This window comes from Nymphaea colorata, chromosome 2 (genome assembly GCF_008831285.2).
Source record: "Nymphaea colorata isolate Beijing-Zhang1983 chromosome 2, ASM883128v2, whole genome shotgun sequence".
Classification (NCBI taxonomy): Eukaryota; Viridiplantae; Streptophyta; class Magnoliopsida; order Nymphaeales; family Nymphaeaceae; genus Nymphaea; species Nymphaea colorata.
In genome coordinates this window covers 1,826,560-1,840,229 of record NC_045139.1, presented here as the reverse complement: position 1 = coordinate 1,840,229, position 13,670 = coordinate 1,826,560, and the positions used below count along the sequence as shown (strand labels likewise).

The following is a 13,670-nucleotide window of genomic DNA, read 5'->3' as shown; positions in this document are numbered from 1 at the left end:
CATAGGCTGTGGTTTGGTGAGAATCTAGGAATATTTGAAGTTTTGAATATCCTGGGCCTTTTCATTTTAAAATTTGAGGTATTAAGTGGAGGGAAGGTTAAGCAACGGAGATCTGGAGTACCTTTACGTTATAAAATGAGACCGAAACTGGTTCTTTGTGCGTAAGTGTGATTCACATAACCAAACGTCTTTACCACTCGATGTCTTCCTCCGAGTACGATGTCTTCCTCAGCTTTCGGGGAATGGACACGCGCAAGACATTCACCGACCATCTTTACCACTCACTGAAGCGCGTTGCCACAGTATTTCGGGACAGCGAAGGGTTGGAGAGGGGCAAGGAGATCAGCGAGCTGTTTGGGGTGATAGAGAGGTCGGAGATCTTCATACCCATTTTCTCCGGCAACTATGCCGACTCCAAATGGTGTCTTCTGGAGATCCAGAGAATCGTAAAGGTAGCTGTTGAAGGAGAACGCGGGAGGTTGATACTTCCTGTTTTCTACAGAACTGAGCCCACCCATGTGCGAAACCAGACGGGACCGTTTGAAGCCGCTTTCCAGAAGTATGAGGAAGACGATAAGGTGGAGGAGGAAACGGTGAAGAAATGGAGGAAGGCGTTGAGTATAGCAGCAGGCTTTTCTGGCTACGAAAGTGAGAAAGTAGCAGATGGGTGCGTATGCATGAACCCTCCCTTATTCCTCTTCAAGTTTGTAGCCATTTCAAAGTTCATAACGAGTTCATGATTACCATGATCGGTTTCCTTGGAACGACCTTTGCTTCAAAACATTTTTTAAATTTGTTTAAATGTTCTTAAAAGGTCTACTAATATTTACATTTATGAAAAACGTAAAACCATAAACTCAAGTTTCAACTGCTCTGAATTCCATCTTAACCAAATGGATATTCGAATGAGTAAGAGGAGTTCAACTACTTGACCGTAGAAATCGGGCGCCCTCTTCTCCCATGAAACACTACTGAACACTGGTGGGATCTATCATCTACATGCCCTTTGACGCTTTTTCCCCCCACCCCCCCGTGGGGAGTGTCCTTTTTGTTTTTTCAAATCCATCAACTTTGTAGAAACCGCGTGCGTGTGCGTGTGCGTGTGCGTGTGCGTGTGCGTATGTTCACCAGTGGAGTCCACAAATGGATCTGAAACCAGTGGGCAGATGTTCCACATAATTAGATTCAGGTTTGGGCTCAGGTAAGAAGTTTGGTTGTAATTAAGAAGAATTTTTATTTGATATCAAAGGGTTATCATTACTTGGACATGGACTTAGCAGAGAACATACTAGATCTGCATTCGCTAATAGATTTTCTGGTGGATGTAACTGCAAACAGTTATGTTCTTAATCAATTAGTTGAAATCAATCTGGCGCACCAAAACCTCTCATCTTTCTTCTTGTTTTCTTCCATCACAATTTGTGAAGACACGAGGCACCGCTTATTGAAATGATTGTTCGGAGAGTTGTAGAAGAATTAAAGAATCGACCGCAACATGCCGATGAACAGCTCGTTGGAATCAAGTCACGAGCAAATGATGTCATCAAGATATTGGACATCAACTCTAAAGATGCAAGAATGGTGGGAATCCATGGAATGGGAGGACTCGGCAAGACAACAGTTGCAAAGGCCATCTACAACAAAATTTACAGACTATTTGAATTCCATGGCTTTATAAGTGATATCAGGAAAAAATACCTCGAACTAGATGGACTCGTCAAGTTACAGAGTCAATTGATGCTTCATATTTTCAAAGAACACATCACAATATCCAATACCAGTGAAGGAACTTGCATGATTCAGAGAATTTTGAAGAATAAGAGAGTCTTGATCGTTCTTGATGATGTTAATAAAGTAGAACAAGTTGAAGCACTAGTTGGAAAACAGGAATGGTTCCATCCAGGCAGTAGAGTCATCATCACTACGAGGAATGAGGGACTGCTTAATGGTCTGGATGGCTGGGAACAATCACATGAGAACTACGGACCAAAAACATTAAATGAAGATGAATCTCTCGAACTCTTCAGTCGGTATGCTTTTAGAAAAAACTCTCCGATCGACGGGTACAGGGCACTATCCCTGAAAATTGTTAAGGTTCTCGATGGTTTACCATTGGCTATTAAAACAGTCGCATCGACTCTGTATAAGAAGAGAGACACAAAGCATTGGGATGAAATAATGAAGCGCTGGAGCGGAGTCAGCGAACTTCGCGATGACGAGATTTATAGGACGCTAAGGGTAAGCTACGACGATTTGAATAGCAGTGATGAGAGATCCATCTTCCTTGATGTTGCGTGCTTCTTCGGTGGAATTGATGAAGAAACTGCAATTTATATATGGGATGGTTGCGGCTTCTCTTCCAGACTTTCGATTGACGCTCTCATCGACAAATCTCTCATAGAAATCATTGATGGCAAATTGGAGCTGCATAACATGCTGCGAGAAATGGGCATGCGTATTGTTAAAGAACTTGGAACAGGGCCAGAAACACAGAGTAGGCTGTGGGACAAAGAAGATATAATAAATGTGCTAGAGCAGCAAAAGGTAACACTAGTACCTTCTTGGTTTGTATTGTCACAAACACAGTTTTGGGTTTTATAAGGGAGGTTATTCACGATCAAGTATTATCGAGTTCTTTTTTTTTCTTTTTCAGAAAAAAAATTAGGAATCCAAAAACTAGAAAGTGTTAGAAAAATAAAAAGCTAATAATATAAAAAAGACTGAGTTTTTTACTAATTTTCTTAAGACATTCATAAAAAATCCAAAATATCATCTAATTGTAGGTTACTACCCTAAAATAAATCGAACTATTTTGAAAGTAATTTGTTTCTATGAAAAGGGGAAAGGAACGCGGAAATTAAAACGCGATAAAAACTCTGAAGATCTCATATGGCCTTTTGTTAATGTGTCGTAGTTTTTTCCGTTTAATCTGTTTCCCCTCTTTTAAAAGACATTTGAAGATTGTGATCTTACTCAAACAAGCAATTAAAAACTTTAAATAATACTGTTAACTCAGAAGTTTTTAAACGAGTTCCTTCTCTAGGTAGCAAGAAATTAGTGGTCTTAGAAACTGTGGTGTGCTCCTGTAGAAGTAGATCCTCCCCCCTGTCTCTCTCTCCCTCTACTTTATGCATTCTGAAAATTTTTTGTTGGGTTACAAGGGAACAAGTGAAAGTAAAATAGAAGGAATCAGCCTTACCATGCAGAAGGATGGAAACAATATGGCACCGCGTGGAGCAAACGATAACGACCACAGTGATAATGACGATGATAGTGACGAGGAGATCAGACCTGTGGAAGCTGGCGGCTTTGCCTCGATGAACAAACTTAGATTGCTTATGATCAACAATGTGAAATTAAAGGGTGGATACAGAAGCATGCCTAAACGTATCAAGTGGCTCCAATGGCAAGGGTGCCCCCTGGAATTCCTCCCACCTGATTTTGATTTGAAGGAAGTTGCTGCTCTGGATCTGTCATATAGCAACATTATTCAACTTCGAAAGAAGCCGGAATGGCCTTCGGGCAACAAGGTCAGTTCCCTATTAAGTAGATTAATCCATTTAGATTTGTTTCATATGCCACTGCTGGCGTTGCAGAAGATAAATGACGATAACCCTTTCTCACTCACTCGCTCTCTCTCGTTTATGTCAGGATTTTGGCGAGCAACCAAACCTTATGAAACAAAGAAAAGAAAATGGAACAGTCTTTGGTAAGCTGAAATTTCTTGATCTGACTGCCTGCAATGAGTTAACCGTTACTCCTGATCTATCTGCGTTCCCTAAGTTGGAGAAATTGGTGCTGGATCGCTGTGATAATTTGGTTAAGGTGCATGAATCCATAGCAAATCTCAAGATGTTGATCGTATTGAGCATGAGAAGCTGTGGAAAGTTGAAGGAGCTGCCTGACTGTATATCACGATTGACTTCACTCGAACAGCTGTACCTTGCGAACTGCATTGGCTTGGAAAGACTGCCGGACTGCATCGATCAACTGGCATCTCTCAAGGAACTTGACCTCTCCAATTGCACCATCTCGAAAGCATCAGCTTCAATGGATGAGCTTCGAACAGGTCATAGCGTTTCCGACATCTACAGTGACCGTAGAATGGCTCCGCCTGTATCACAGCATACTCCGTTTAAATTAGGTACAGTGAAAATGCTTAAGCGTATTGTCTCCCATAATTTGAAACAAGTGCTCAAGTTCCTCAGAAGGTGCTCCATGTATCCTATAGAGGTCCTCAATGGATGGTGCGCATCTCACGGGCTAGCATTGGAGGATGGGCATGGGCCCAGGTCGGGTTGGCCAGCCATGACCGAAACCGGGGCCCCAACGTCTCGGCCCGATATCCCGGGTCCTGGCCCCGCCCGATGCCAATCCTATTGGACTGCAGATACCCCATTCCAGGCGAACTATGGGATGTGGCCGGGTGGGGAGAAGCCGGCGGAGGATGTGGAGGAGGAAGGAGAGGCGGAGCGGGGAAAGGAGGAAGAAGGAGAGGCGGAGGACTGTGACCTATCGGCCGTCCCCCATCTTCCCCCTCCACCCTCCTCCGCCCCTCCTTCTTCCCCCTTCCCCCCCTCCCCTCCACCTCCTCCGCCTCTCCTTCTTCCCCCTCCCTCCCCTCCGCCTCTCCTTCTTCCCCCTTGCCCCCCTCAGCCATTTCACATAGTCCCCCTCGTACCCGGTGGCGTCTCAGCCCGGCGCCCAGGCCTAGGAGAGGCGGAGCGGGGAAAGGAGGAAGAAGGAGAGGCGGAAGACTGTGACCTATCGGCCGTCCCCCATCTTCCCCCTCCACCCTCCTCCGCCCCTCCTTCTTCCCCCTTCCCCCCCTCCCCTTCACCTCCTCCGCCTCTCCTTCTTCCCCCTCCCTCCCCTCAGCCTCTCCTTCTTCCCCCTTGCCCCCCTCAGCCATGTCACATAGTCCCCCTGGTACCCGGTGGCGTCTCAGCCGGGCGCCCAGGCCTACCATCGGGCGTGGTATGGTGCGCGCCTCCCACGTGGGACCTACCCCACTGTTGCATCGATGATGAACGCCATTTAAAAAAGCTTGATCTTTCAAGATCAAGGATACAGGAGTTGCCGGTCTCCATTTCTCTCCAAAAAAATCTTCGCGTACTGAATTTCGATGACTGCCAACTGCTAGCAAAAGTACCAGGATGGATTGCAGACTTATGCCTTCTGGAAGAGCTTTCGCTCTCAAACTGCCCATTAATCACAGAACTGCCTCGCACTATAGGATCACTGACAAAACTCCGGCACCTAAACCTATCACATTGTAACAGAGTCCAAGTTTTACCTGATCGCATCGGAGATCTTAAATCACTCACCGAGCTTCTCTTGCAAGAAACATCATTGGTAGAATTGCCAGAGTCGGTGGGACGGCTGACGAAGCTGAAGATATTACATCTTGGTTCTTGCCGGCGTCTCAAGAGATTGCCATTTTCGATTGGAGATTTAGAAAACCTGACTGAGCTTCTCCTTGATGGCACTAATATCGGGGAGCTACCAAGTTCAATAGCTTCGTTACGAAAGCTAGAATTGATGTCTGTAAGAGGATGTAGGAGACTGGAACACATGCCAGATGAACTGAGCGAAGACTTGCTTCTCCTGCATTGAGAATGGCAAGTAGATCAAAATGATATCAACTAATTAGTCTGATTTGGTGCGTGAAGAAAAAGTGGCAAATACTACCATAATTAATCAACGACTACATCACATGGGAGATTTGCTTACAGGTGCGTGCAGAAAGTAACAAAGCAATTCGAAGAAGGAACTGATCGTGGAATTTGATGAATCTAAAGGTAATTTAAATGTACTTGACGTTCCTGACAGGGAGATTGTTTGAAATTCTTCTCCAATCTATAATTCAGCCTATGTGCTTTCACTTGGATGCCCTATCATTTTAGTGCTTTATGGAAATCACATCTAGTTATCTGTTCTTTGCGTTCTACTTGCACAACTTAATTTGATTTGTGAGATACAGATGCCATTCACAATTAAAGCAGTTTTGAAGGATGATATTGGACAGGGGAATGTGGCAGATATCACTAACAACAATAGTGCTTGCCAGGAGAGAGGAAACTTGCTTCTTCACACGGAACGAAATTTTTGTTGAAGGTTTCGGCCTCAACGAAGGTTCTGATTTAAAGTTTGGATCCAAGTACCATAGTTTGGAGCAACCCCTCTTTTACCTCATCAATCAATCGGAACGTGTTCATAAATTCGATTAATAATCATCACGACTTAATTTGATCTTAAAACATCTAGTAATATCCATTTTTAAATTTATGAAGCTCTAAAAACCACTGAATTTATTTTCCAATATTTGAAGATCCATTTAGTCCAAATGACTGTTCCAATGAATGTGAGGCGTTCGACTACTCGACCTGAGAAATAAAAGGCTCTCTTCTCCCATGAAACACAAAGCATGCGTGCCGGCTGTCCCCGGTTAGACATGTGCCACGTGGCTGAGTTCCATATGAGGATAACCTGGGTACTCCAGCAACATGTGATAAACTTGGAGCTATGTTTATGTAATTGGATCCCGACTCAAACTTGGATCCAAATCTCATTATTTAAAACCAAAATCGGATCTGACCAGCATATCATGAACACATAAGATACAATATTTCTATGTAACCGGACAGGATCTTCGTTCGCTCTCAAAGGGATACCCAACTCGGCCTCTCCCCAATTGGCCGAAGCGAGAGGGAACATTATGCATATTCAAATCTAAATTTGAATGTGATGCCATTTATTAATTAGAATTCAATTTGATTTTCTTAAATAAATATTTTTTTTTTATGCCTGATATTTTTCAAATCAATTCGATTGAATATCCAATTTAAATCGCATATACTGACATTTCTAATCATGAACGAAAAAGAAGACCGCCGTTTGCACTCTTTTAAAAAAAAATGAACGCAGCTGTCCGAAAAAAGAAAAGTCGTAAAAGTAGACGAAAATGTTGGAAGCTTCGGGGACGTTTTGTGTTTGATAGATAGGAGACGGTAACCGGACCCACCAAGGTCCGAAACCCAAGATTCGAACATTTGAGTCAGATCAAGAAAAAACCATTAGTTCAGGGCGATATGTGCATATGAGAAAAAACCATTTGATTCGAACATATGTGCCGCGATCGATATCATTGTCCTGTCTTTTTTTTTTTTTTTTTTTTCTTTTTCCCCTCATTTTCTAGTACTGGTAGATTCCGTCAAGCCTCTTTTCTGGTCTCTCGTAAACTGCTGATGGTGGCGAATAACCTGGCCGTTTAATCAAGGCTGTTTATTTCAAGTACATGGAAGGCTGACATAAAAATAAGGAAAAAAATGTAGGTCAATGATGATTTTGACCGTCCATAGTTACCCAGCCATTAGATTTGAAACAAATCCTTAGATGAAAGTAAAACAAAAAGAAAAATGTATAAACTAATACTATACAACAAAAATGTTAATCACTTTTTTTCATTGTTTTTCTCTTAGTATTGTTCGAACGACCTTAGTTAAATGGCTAAGTAGTGTCACCATTGAATTTTCATATATATATATATATATATATATATATATATATATATATATATATTTAATCGAGTCGTGTGAAATATAATCTTATACATACGATCTCAATAATAAGTTGACGAGAAACACATATTAATTTAATCGTTTTTTAGTTTAATAATGTCTGGATAATAACAAAAAAAAAAAAGAACGGCTCGTATAATGATACAATTGTGGAAGCAGAAAAATCAACAGTTTTCATAAAAACAACATAAATTAAAGCATGTTTTATATTAAATTGGTTTTTATAAGTGCATTAGGATGTTTAGATTTGGTTTAAATGGTTTTAATAAAAATTTAAAAGTCTCATTTTCGTGGTGACCTAGTGTTTTGGGATCAACCACTTTCTTTTGTGGTCATTACATGCCATATACCGGAACGGAAAAGCATTGTTGCATCATATGTACAATTTTTCACCCAAATACAAGCCAGATTTTAAAATTTTGTTAAAAAATCATGTTCAATAAAACTTGATTTTCACAAAATTTCATGTTTAAAAGTTGTCATTCATATAAAATCAAAGATTGCTACGTGAAGTACCTTTCGTCATGAACCCCTTGCCATGCACATGAAAAAACCAGCCACTATTCACCGTTAAAATTGTCACTGTTCTCCAAGGTAACACACACACAGAGAGAGAGAGAGAGAGAGAGTTGTATTTTTATAAAAAGTTTACATAAAAAGTTTATGGAACATTTGTAATGAGATTATGAGCAAACCAATTTTTCTTGAACGTTAAGGCACCATCTAATTGTGTGAGTCTTTATCTACTATAGTGTCTTTTTTTTTTTTTTTTTGGTGCAAACTTGTGCTTTCACCGTGGGCAACTGCGTGCCCACACAACATGCACATAAAAAATTTCGAAAATACCTCAATTTTTTTTATGGGATGCAAGATGGAGTATGAATGTGCGGTATCATCTGCTGCCAAACTTGCATTGCGGAATGCTAGAATCGAATCTTCAAAAAACCACCTGGATGGCCAGCATTTAAAAGAGCTTCATCTTTTAGGATAAAAGATACATGAGTTTCCAATTTCCATTTGTCTTCAACAAAAATCTTCTCATATTACATCGTGATTAGCATTTCTTCACGTCTTTGATAAAAGCTTTTCAAAAGAAAGAAACAAGCAAAAGATGGTTAAAAACGTAGAGTCAAGACAATTTTTTACACCCTAAAGCAGTAAGAACTCAATTCAGGCAGTTTCAGATTCGATCCGAGTCACGGATCCAACGAGTCAGCCGATTATTGGCGGAGCTGTTTGAGTTTTGGTGCTAACTCGCCTGTGTCCTTATTCGTGGCCCAATGAAAGAGCAATATCAAGCTTACTTAGGTGAGTCTCTAGTCAACTACTCACTGTATCCTATGATTATAATAAAAAATTATTTTTTAAGATATAAAATATATTTTTAACAATAAAAATATATATTATTAATAATAAAAATATTATTTTAAAATTATGGAATCTAATCAAACCTCATTGAGCCGACCCGAACCGGGGTGCGACGAGGTATATATGTGTAAGATATCCCTTCCTCAAGCATCCTACTGCACTCTGGCAGTTGTACCAACGATGTGCTTTCTAAGGAAAAGCTCGGACGCCATTACAACCTGTACATATATACTATTATTTAAGTAAAAGAGGAAAAGAAGACTAAGCAGTGAAAGTGTGACTGTATGAGTCGAAACCTGATATGCATGTCGATGTACACCTTGGGTTGTCGTGATTCATTCCCTCGTTAATGCATTGTGGCTCCAAATGAAGATGTTTTGTCAGTGTTTTATGAATGTAAGATAGAACGTAGGGTTGCAAGGAATGTGACCGCATGACATTATGACTTAAAAAAAAAACGCGTATTATACGCCAAAATATAAACACATCTGCTGTATAAAAAGGGAATAAAATGCGTTTTTTTAAAAAACGTCAAAAAATAAAAAGCACATATAATACCCATATTATACTTTTTTTTTCCTTTTTGCCGTTTTGTTCCTGTTTTTTATTAATTTTTATTTTTTTATAATTTTTAAGATATATTAAATGTTTAAAATTTTTAAAAAAATTGCTAAACTTTTCCCGTTTTATTTTCGAGATATAAAATTTTGCGGTATTATACCTATTTTTTTCTTTACCTTTTAATACCCATACACGTTTTTTGTGACAGTAGAATCAACACCTTTTTGTGTTAAAAGCTCTTTCAGTGAATTGGTCCTTCTTACGCCTCTACTAATGCTGTAGAGCGTTATCTTGTGAGTTGTGAATCTTGGGGGTGAACCACTCACCCTCGAAAGAAAAAAGGTGATATTACAAACAAGGGAGGTGTAGTTACTTGTCTTTGAGGTGATGGAGATGAATCACTCACCCTCAAAGAAAAAAGGTGATATTACAAGGTGTGTGATGCCTTGGTCAAAATTTCAATTTGGAATGAAAATTCCTTCTCAGTTTTACTTTGTGTTTGACCGTCAGAAGTTTTAAATCCAAAGTTAAACATGACTTGTTCGATGAAAAATTGATTAAAATTTTAGAATTCTTGAATTAAAACTTTTATACCGTATTTAAAAGAAAAAAATTAAAAATGAAAACGTGAAGTCGTTGGTTGATGCCAAATTTTCAAAACTTGTAGGTTGCTCTTCCCGAATATTGTAATGCAACCCTGACGATTCCCAAGGGGTTTTAAAAAAGGGGAACATGGCCGGTGGGCGCCCGCTTTGCAAGAGTTAACAAAAAGGTAAGCACTAATCGGCAGAAAGAGATTATCGGCGAAGATTCTGCAGTATGGAACAGGGATGAATTTGCAGAAAAGATTTATGTTTTCTAGTGGAGAAAATTTTATGCAGAGCCGTACAGGAAACAAACACTAGTTTCGGCATTATTGCCATCCTTTTCTTAATTAATTCTTGGTATAACTTGTGCCCTTCACACCTCAATAAACTTATTCGTTTTTTAATGGCATGCTTGCGTTACGTTCATCATTTCAACAACATGACAATCGGATATTCATTTTCGAGTGTTGAAGTCCAAACTTTTTTTTTTCATGGAATCGATGAAAACAAGGGAACCCAAGTTGGGAATCATGCATCCAAATATTTTGAGCTGTGCATTGGAAATGCTACATTTTTTTTGTACGTATATGAATTACAAAATGCCCCTGATTGGAGTACGTACGTCTTGTCAATAAAACAAAATAAAATAAAATGATATTAATATTAATATTAACATTAATATTGCTCACATGACACTTGATCTATCGTTTTTTGGGCAAAAGGGACAACTCCTTACATTTATTATACCTGAGATTCTCAACGCTGAACATGACGGTAGGAGGAAAACAACAGAAAAAAGTTTGAGTACTACGAATCAAGCCTAATTCAAACTGCGGAGGTCTTTTGCATGCTTGCGTTCATCATTTCAACAACAACAACATGACAATCAGATTTTAGGATTAGGATTTGTTACCACGGACCCTTATAAATTAAAAGATGAGCTTACATTTCTCACTATGCCAAAATGAATTTCCGCTGATGGTCGGTGTGAGTCAGGATTTTTTCAAGGGTGGGCCAAACGATTCGAGGGCCAAGTTTGATTTTTTTAATATAATTTTTTGTTTCCTGCAATCACCCAAACCATGACCCAGGGCCTGCTTGCAATGCCGACGGTAAAGTGGTTGAGAAAATATCTCACAGCACAAGGCGTCACTTGCTTGGAGCCCGCTCGGCGTTTGAGTGAGAGGCCAAGCACTGTCGACGGTGAAGGTGGTCGTTAAATGCATGGACGATAGTGCCGAAAATGTCGACATCAATGGGGGGTCGGGTTAAGTTTGCAAAGAAGCAAGAAAATCGCCACTCTCAAACTGTTTTTGGCTGTCATGAGATTTCCCGCAAAGCATCGTGATCCCTTCCACTTTTTCAGAATATGGCTTCCATACATGTATTGGTGTAGCTGCATGCACATGAAATAGGACCAAAATCCACTGATGTATTTGATCCAACTCTTAGTCGATTTACCATTGAACAAGAAGCTACTGAATATTTTAGAAGAACAGAAACTGCAGAAGAAAAGGTCGAAGAAATGAAGAAGCGACTTTCTCTAGTGAAACAAGAGAATGGTAGCTTCAAACAGCAACTTAGGTGCCTAAAAGAATAGGCATTTGCCAGCAATCAGTTAAGTAGTCCATTCCTTTATTAGGTACCTTACCATAATGTCAACACTTTGTTCTTATAGTTGGTTGATATATATCCTGAGTTTGGTATCCATTCAAAGCTGTAGCATATAGGATGATAATCTCTGAAAAATGCTAGCCTCATTAATCAAACTTTTAACATTAGATATGTTTTATACTAGACACCGATGAAGATCAACATATGAGAACCCGAAGAAGGTTCAGAGTTGACGTCCAAAGAACTGCAGCAAATGCTGAAGACACGCTTTCTCCTGCTCACCCACCTTGATCGCTACCAAAAGATGATACTTCAACGACCAATCAAACGAACGATGAGCCATATGGGGTTCCTATCTGCGTCTTGATATGTTGTTGTCAACTTGCCACAAGAATTCCACATGAATATTTGCGAAGGAATTTGTTTGACTTGTATGGATGGTCTGTAAAGTTATTGATGCATATGAATGGATATTGTAAGAGGAAGATGATGATGAAGGTGAGTATGCCCTGTATCGGGTACAAGGAACCCTCCGATAGTGAGCTACCATAGTTGAGGCTCGCCGCTTAATTGCTAAGAAATTTAGAGAGTTCTTGTTGACTTATGATCCAAAGAGTCAATAAGGTCTTAACTATATGCAGTTGAGGTTCCATTTTTTCAGTTTTTTAATGTCAAACTATTTTTTTCATTTTTTATTTCTATTCATTGCAAATCTAAGTATCTTTTGATATTTGTGTTATTAGTTTTTCATTTATTTTATTTTTTTTATTTTATTTTTTAAATTTTTTTACAAATTTATAGTATTTTTCTGTTTTTTTCATTTTTTAAAGTTTGTCGTATTATACTTAAAAAAAACACATCGTTTAAAACTCTAAAACGTTATTTGGGACTGTGACACATGGCTTTATGTAATTGACTAAATGTGTGTTATTCATGATGGAGGAGTACAATTTTTTTTTCATGGACTCTCTTTCTTTCTCTCTCTCTCTCTCTCTCTATATATATATATATATATATATATATATATATATATATATAATATATATATATATATATATATATATATATATATATATATATATATATATATATATATATATATTATATATATATATATATATATATATATATATATATATATATATATCATTCTTGAGGGTCCTACCTAGCCGCAGGTAGATAAACCCATTTCCCAATGATGAGATCTTCAAATAATTTCTCAATGGTTGGAACCGTCGGCAATGGAGTCCTTAGTTTCCAATGCTAATACCGTCGGAAAAACGTTAGATATCCCGATGGTCTTGAGTGTCGGGACATCCTATACCTCAGCCGCAAATCGCATCTTTGGTGGCGGGTTAGATTGTTACGAAAGGGAATCTAAATTCACCACGCCTGAAACCGTTGACAATAATGTTTATTTTTACCGACGCATTCCACCATCCGCGTTACTTTTCCTTACAAAAGTGTAGCCGACGGCCCCTTGGCCGTCCATTGATGATTTCCTGATGGGCCTGGCCAGTATTCGCCGATGGCTAGGACGGTTGGGAATACTTCAAACTGCTGTAATGGCTGGAATCAAAATTCTTTGTTTGATAAGGCAATTCTCATCTTTTTTAAAAATGAGAACAGTAAATCTAAAATTTCATTGGTTTCCAAGCAAGTCAAACGCCCCCTTAGTGAGAGCTGCGATCAGTAACTTATGACCATGTTTAATGTGTACTTGCATCAAGATTCCGATAAAAACAATAAGTACTTGAGTAGAAATCAGTTTGTTAAAACCGAGAATTTTCATCATATTCAGGTTGGTTTTTAGTTTGGGATGGACGAACACGGTTTTGATAAGCCAATTATCGGACCTGATATATATGGTCAACATTGTCAGGAAAACTAGTATGTATTGTCTTCACATATTAAAATCTGATTTTATGTATTGTTTCTCTTTCTTTTTCATTTTCGTCAA

At 39.1% G+C, this 13,670-nt stretch overlaps 1 protein-coding gene across 1 annotated transcript; it reads left to right on the top strand.

Annotated features, from left to right (window-relative positions):
* Positions 1-200: 200 nt before the first annotated feature.
* LOC116249144 (disease resistance protein RPV1-like) lies at positions 201-5,889 on the top strand. Its single transcript, XM_050076425.1, has 5 exons — positions 201-667; positions 1,428-2,544; positions 3,162-3,530; positions 3,652-4,233; positions 4,657-5,889. The coding sequence occupies exons 1-5, from the start codon at positions 201-203 to the stop codon at positions 5,614-5,616; spliced, it is 3,495 nt and encodes a 1,164-aa protein (XP_049932382.1). The 3' UTR covers positions 5,617-5,889.
* Positions 5,890-13,670: the final 7,781 nt, after the last annotated feature.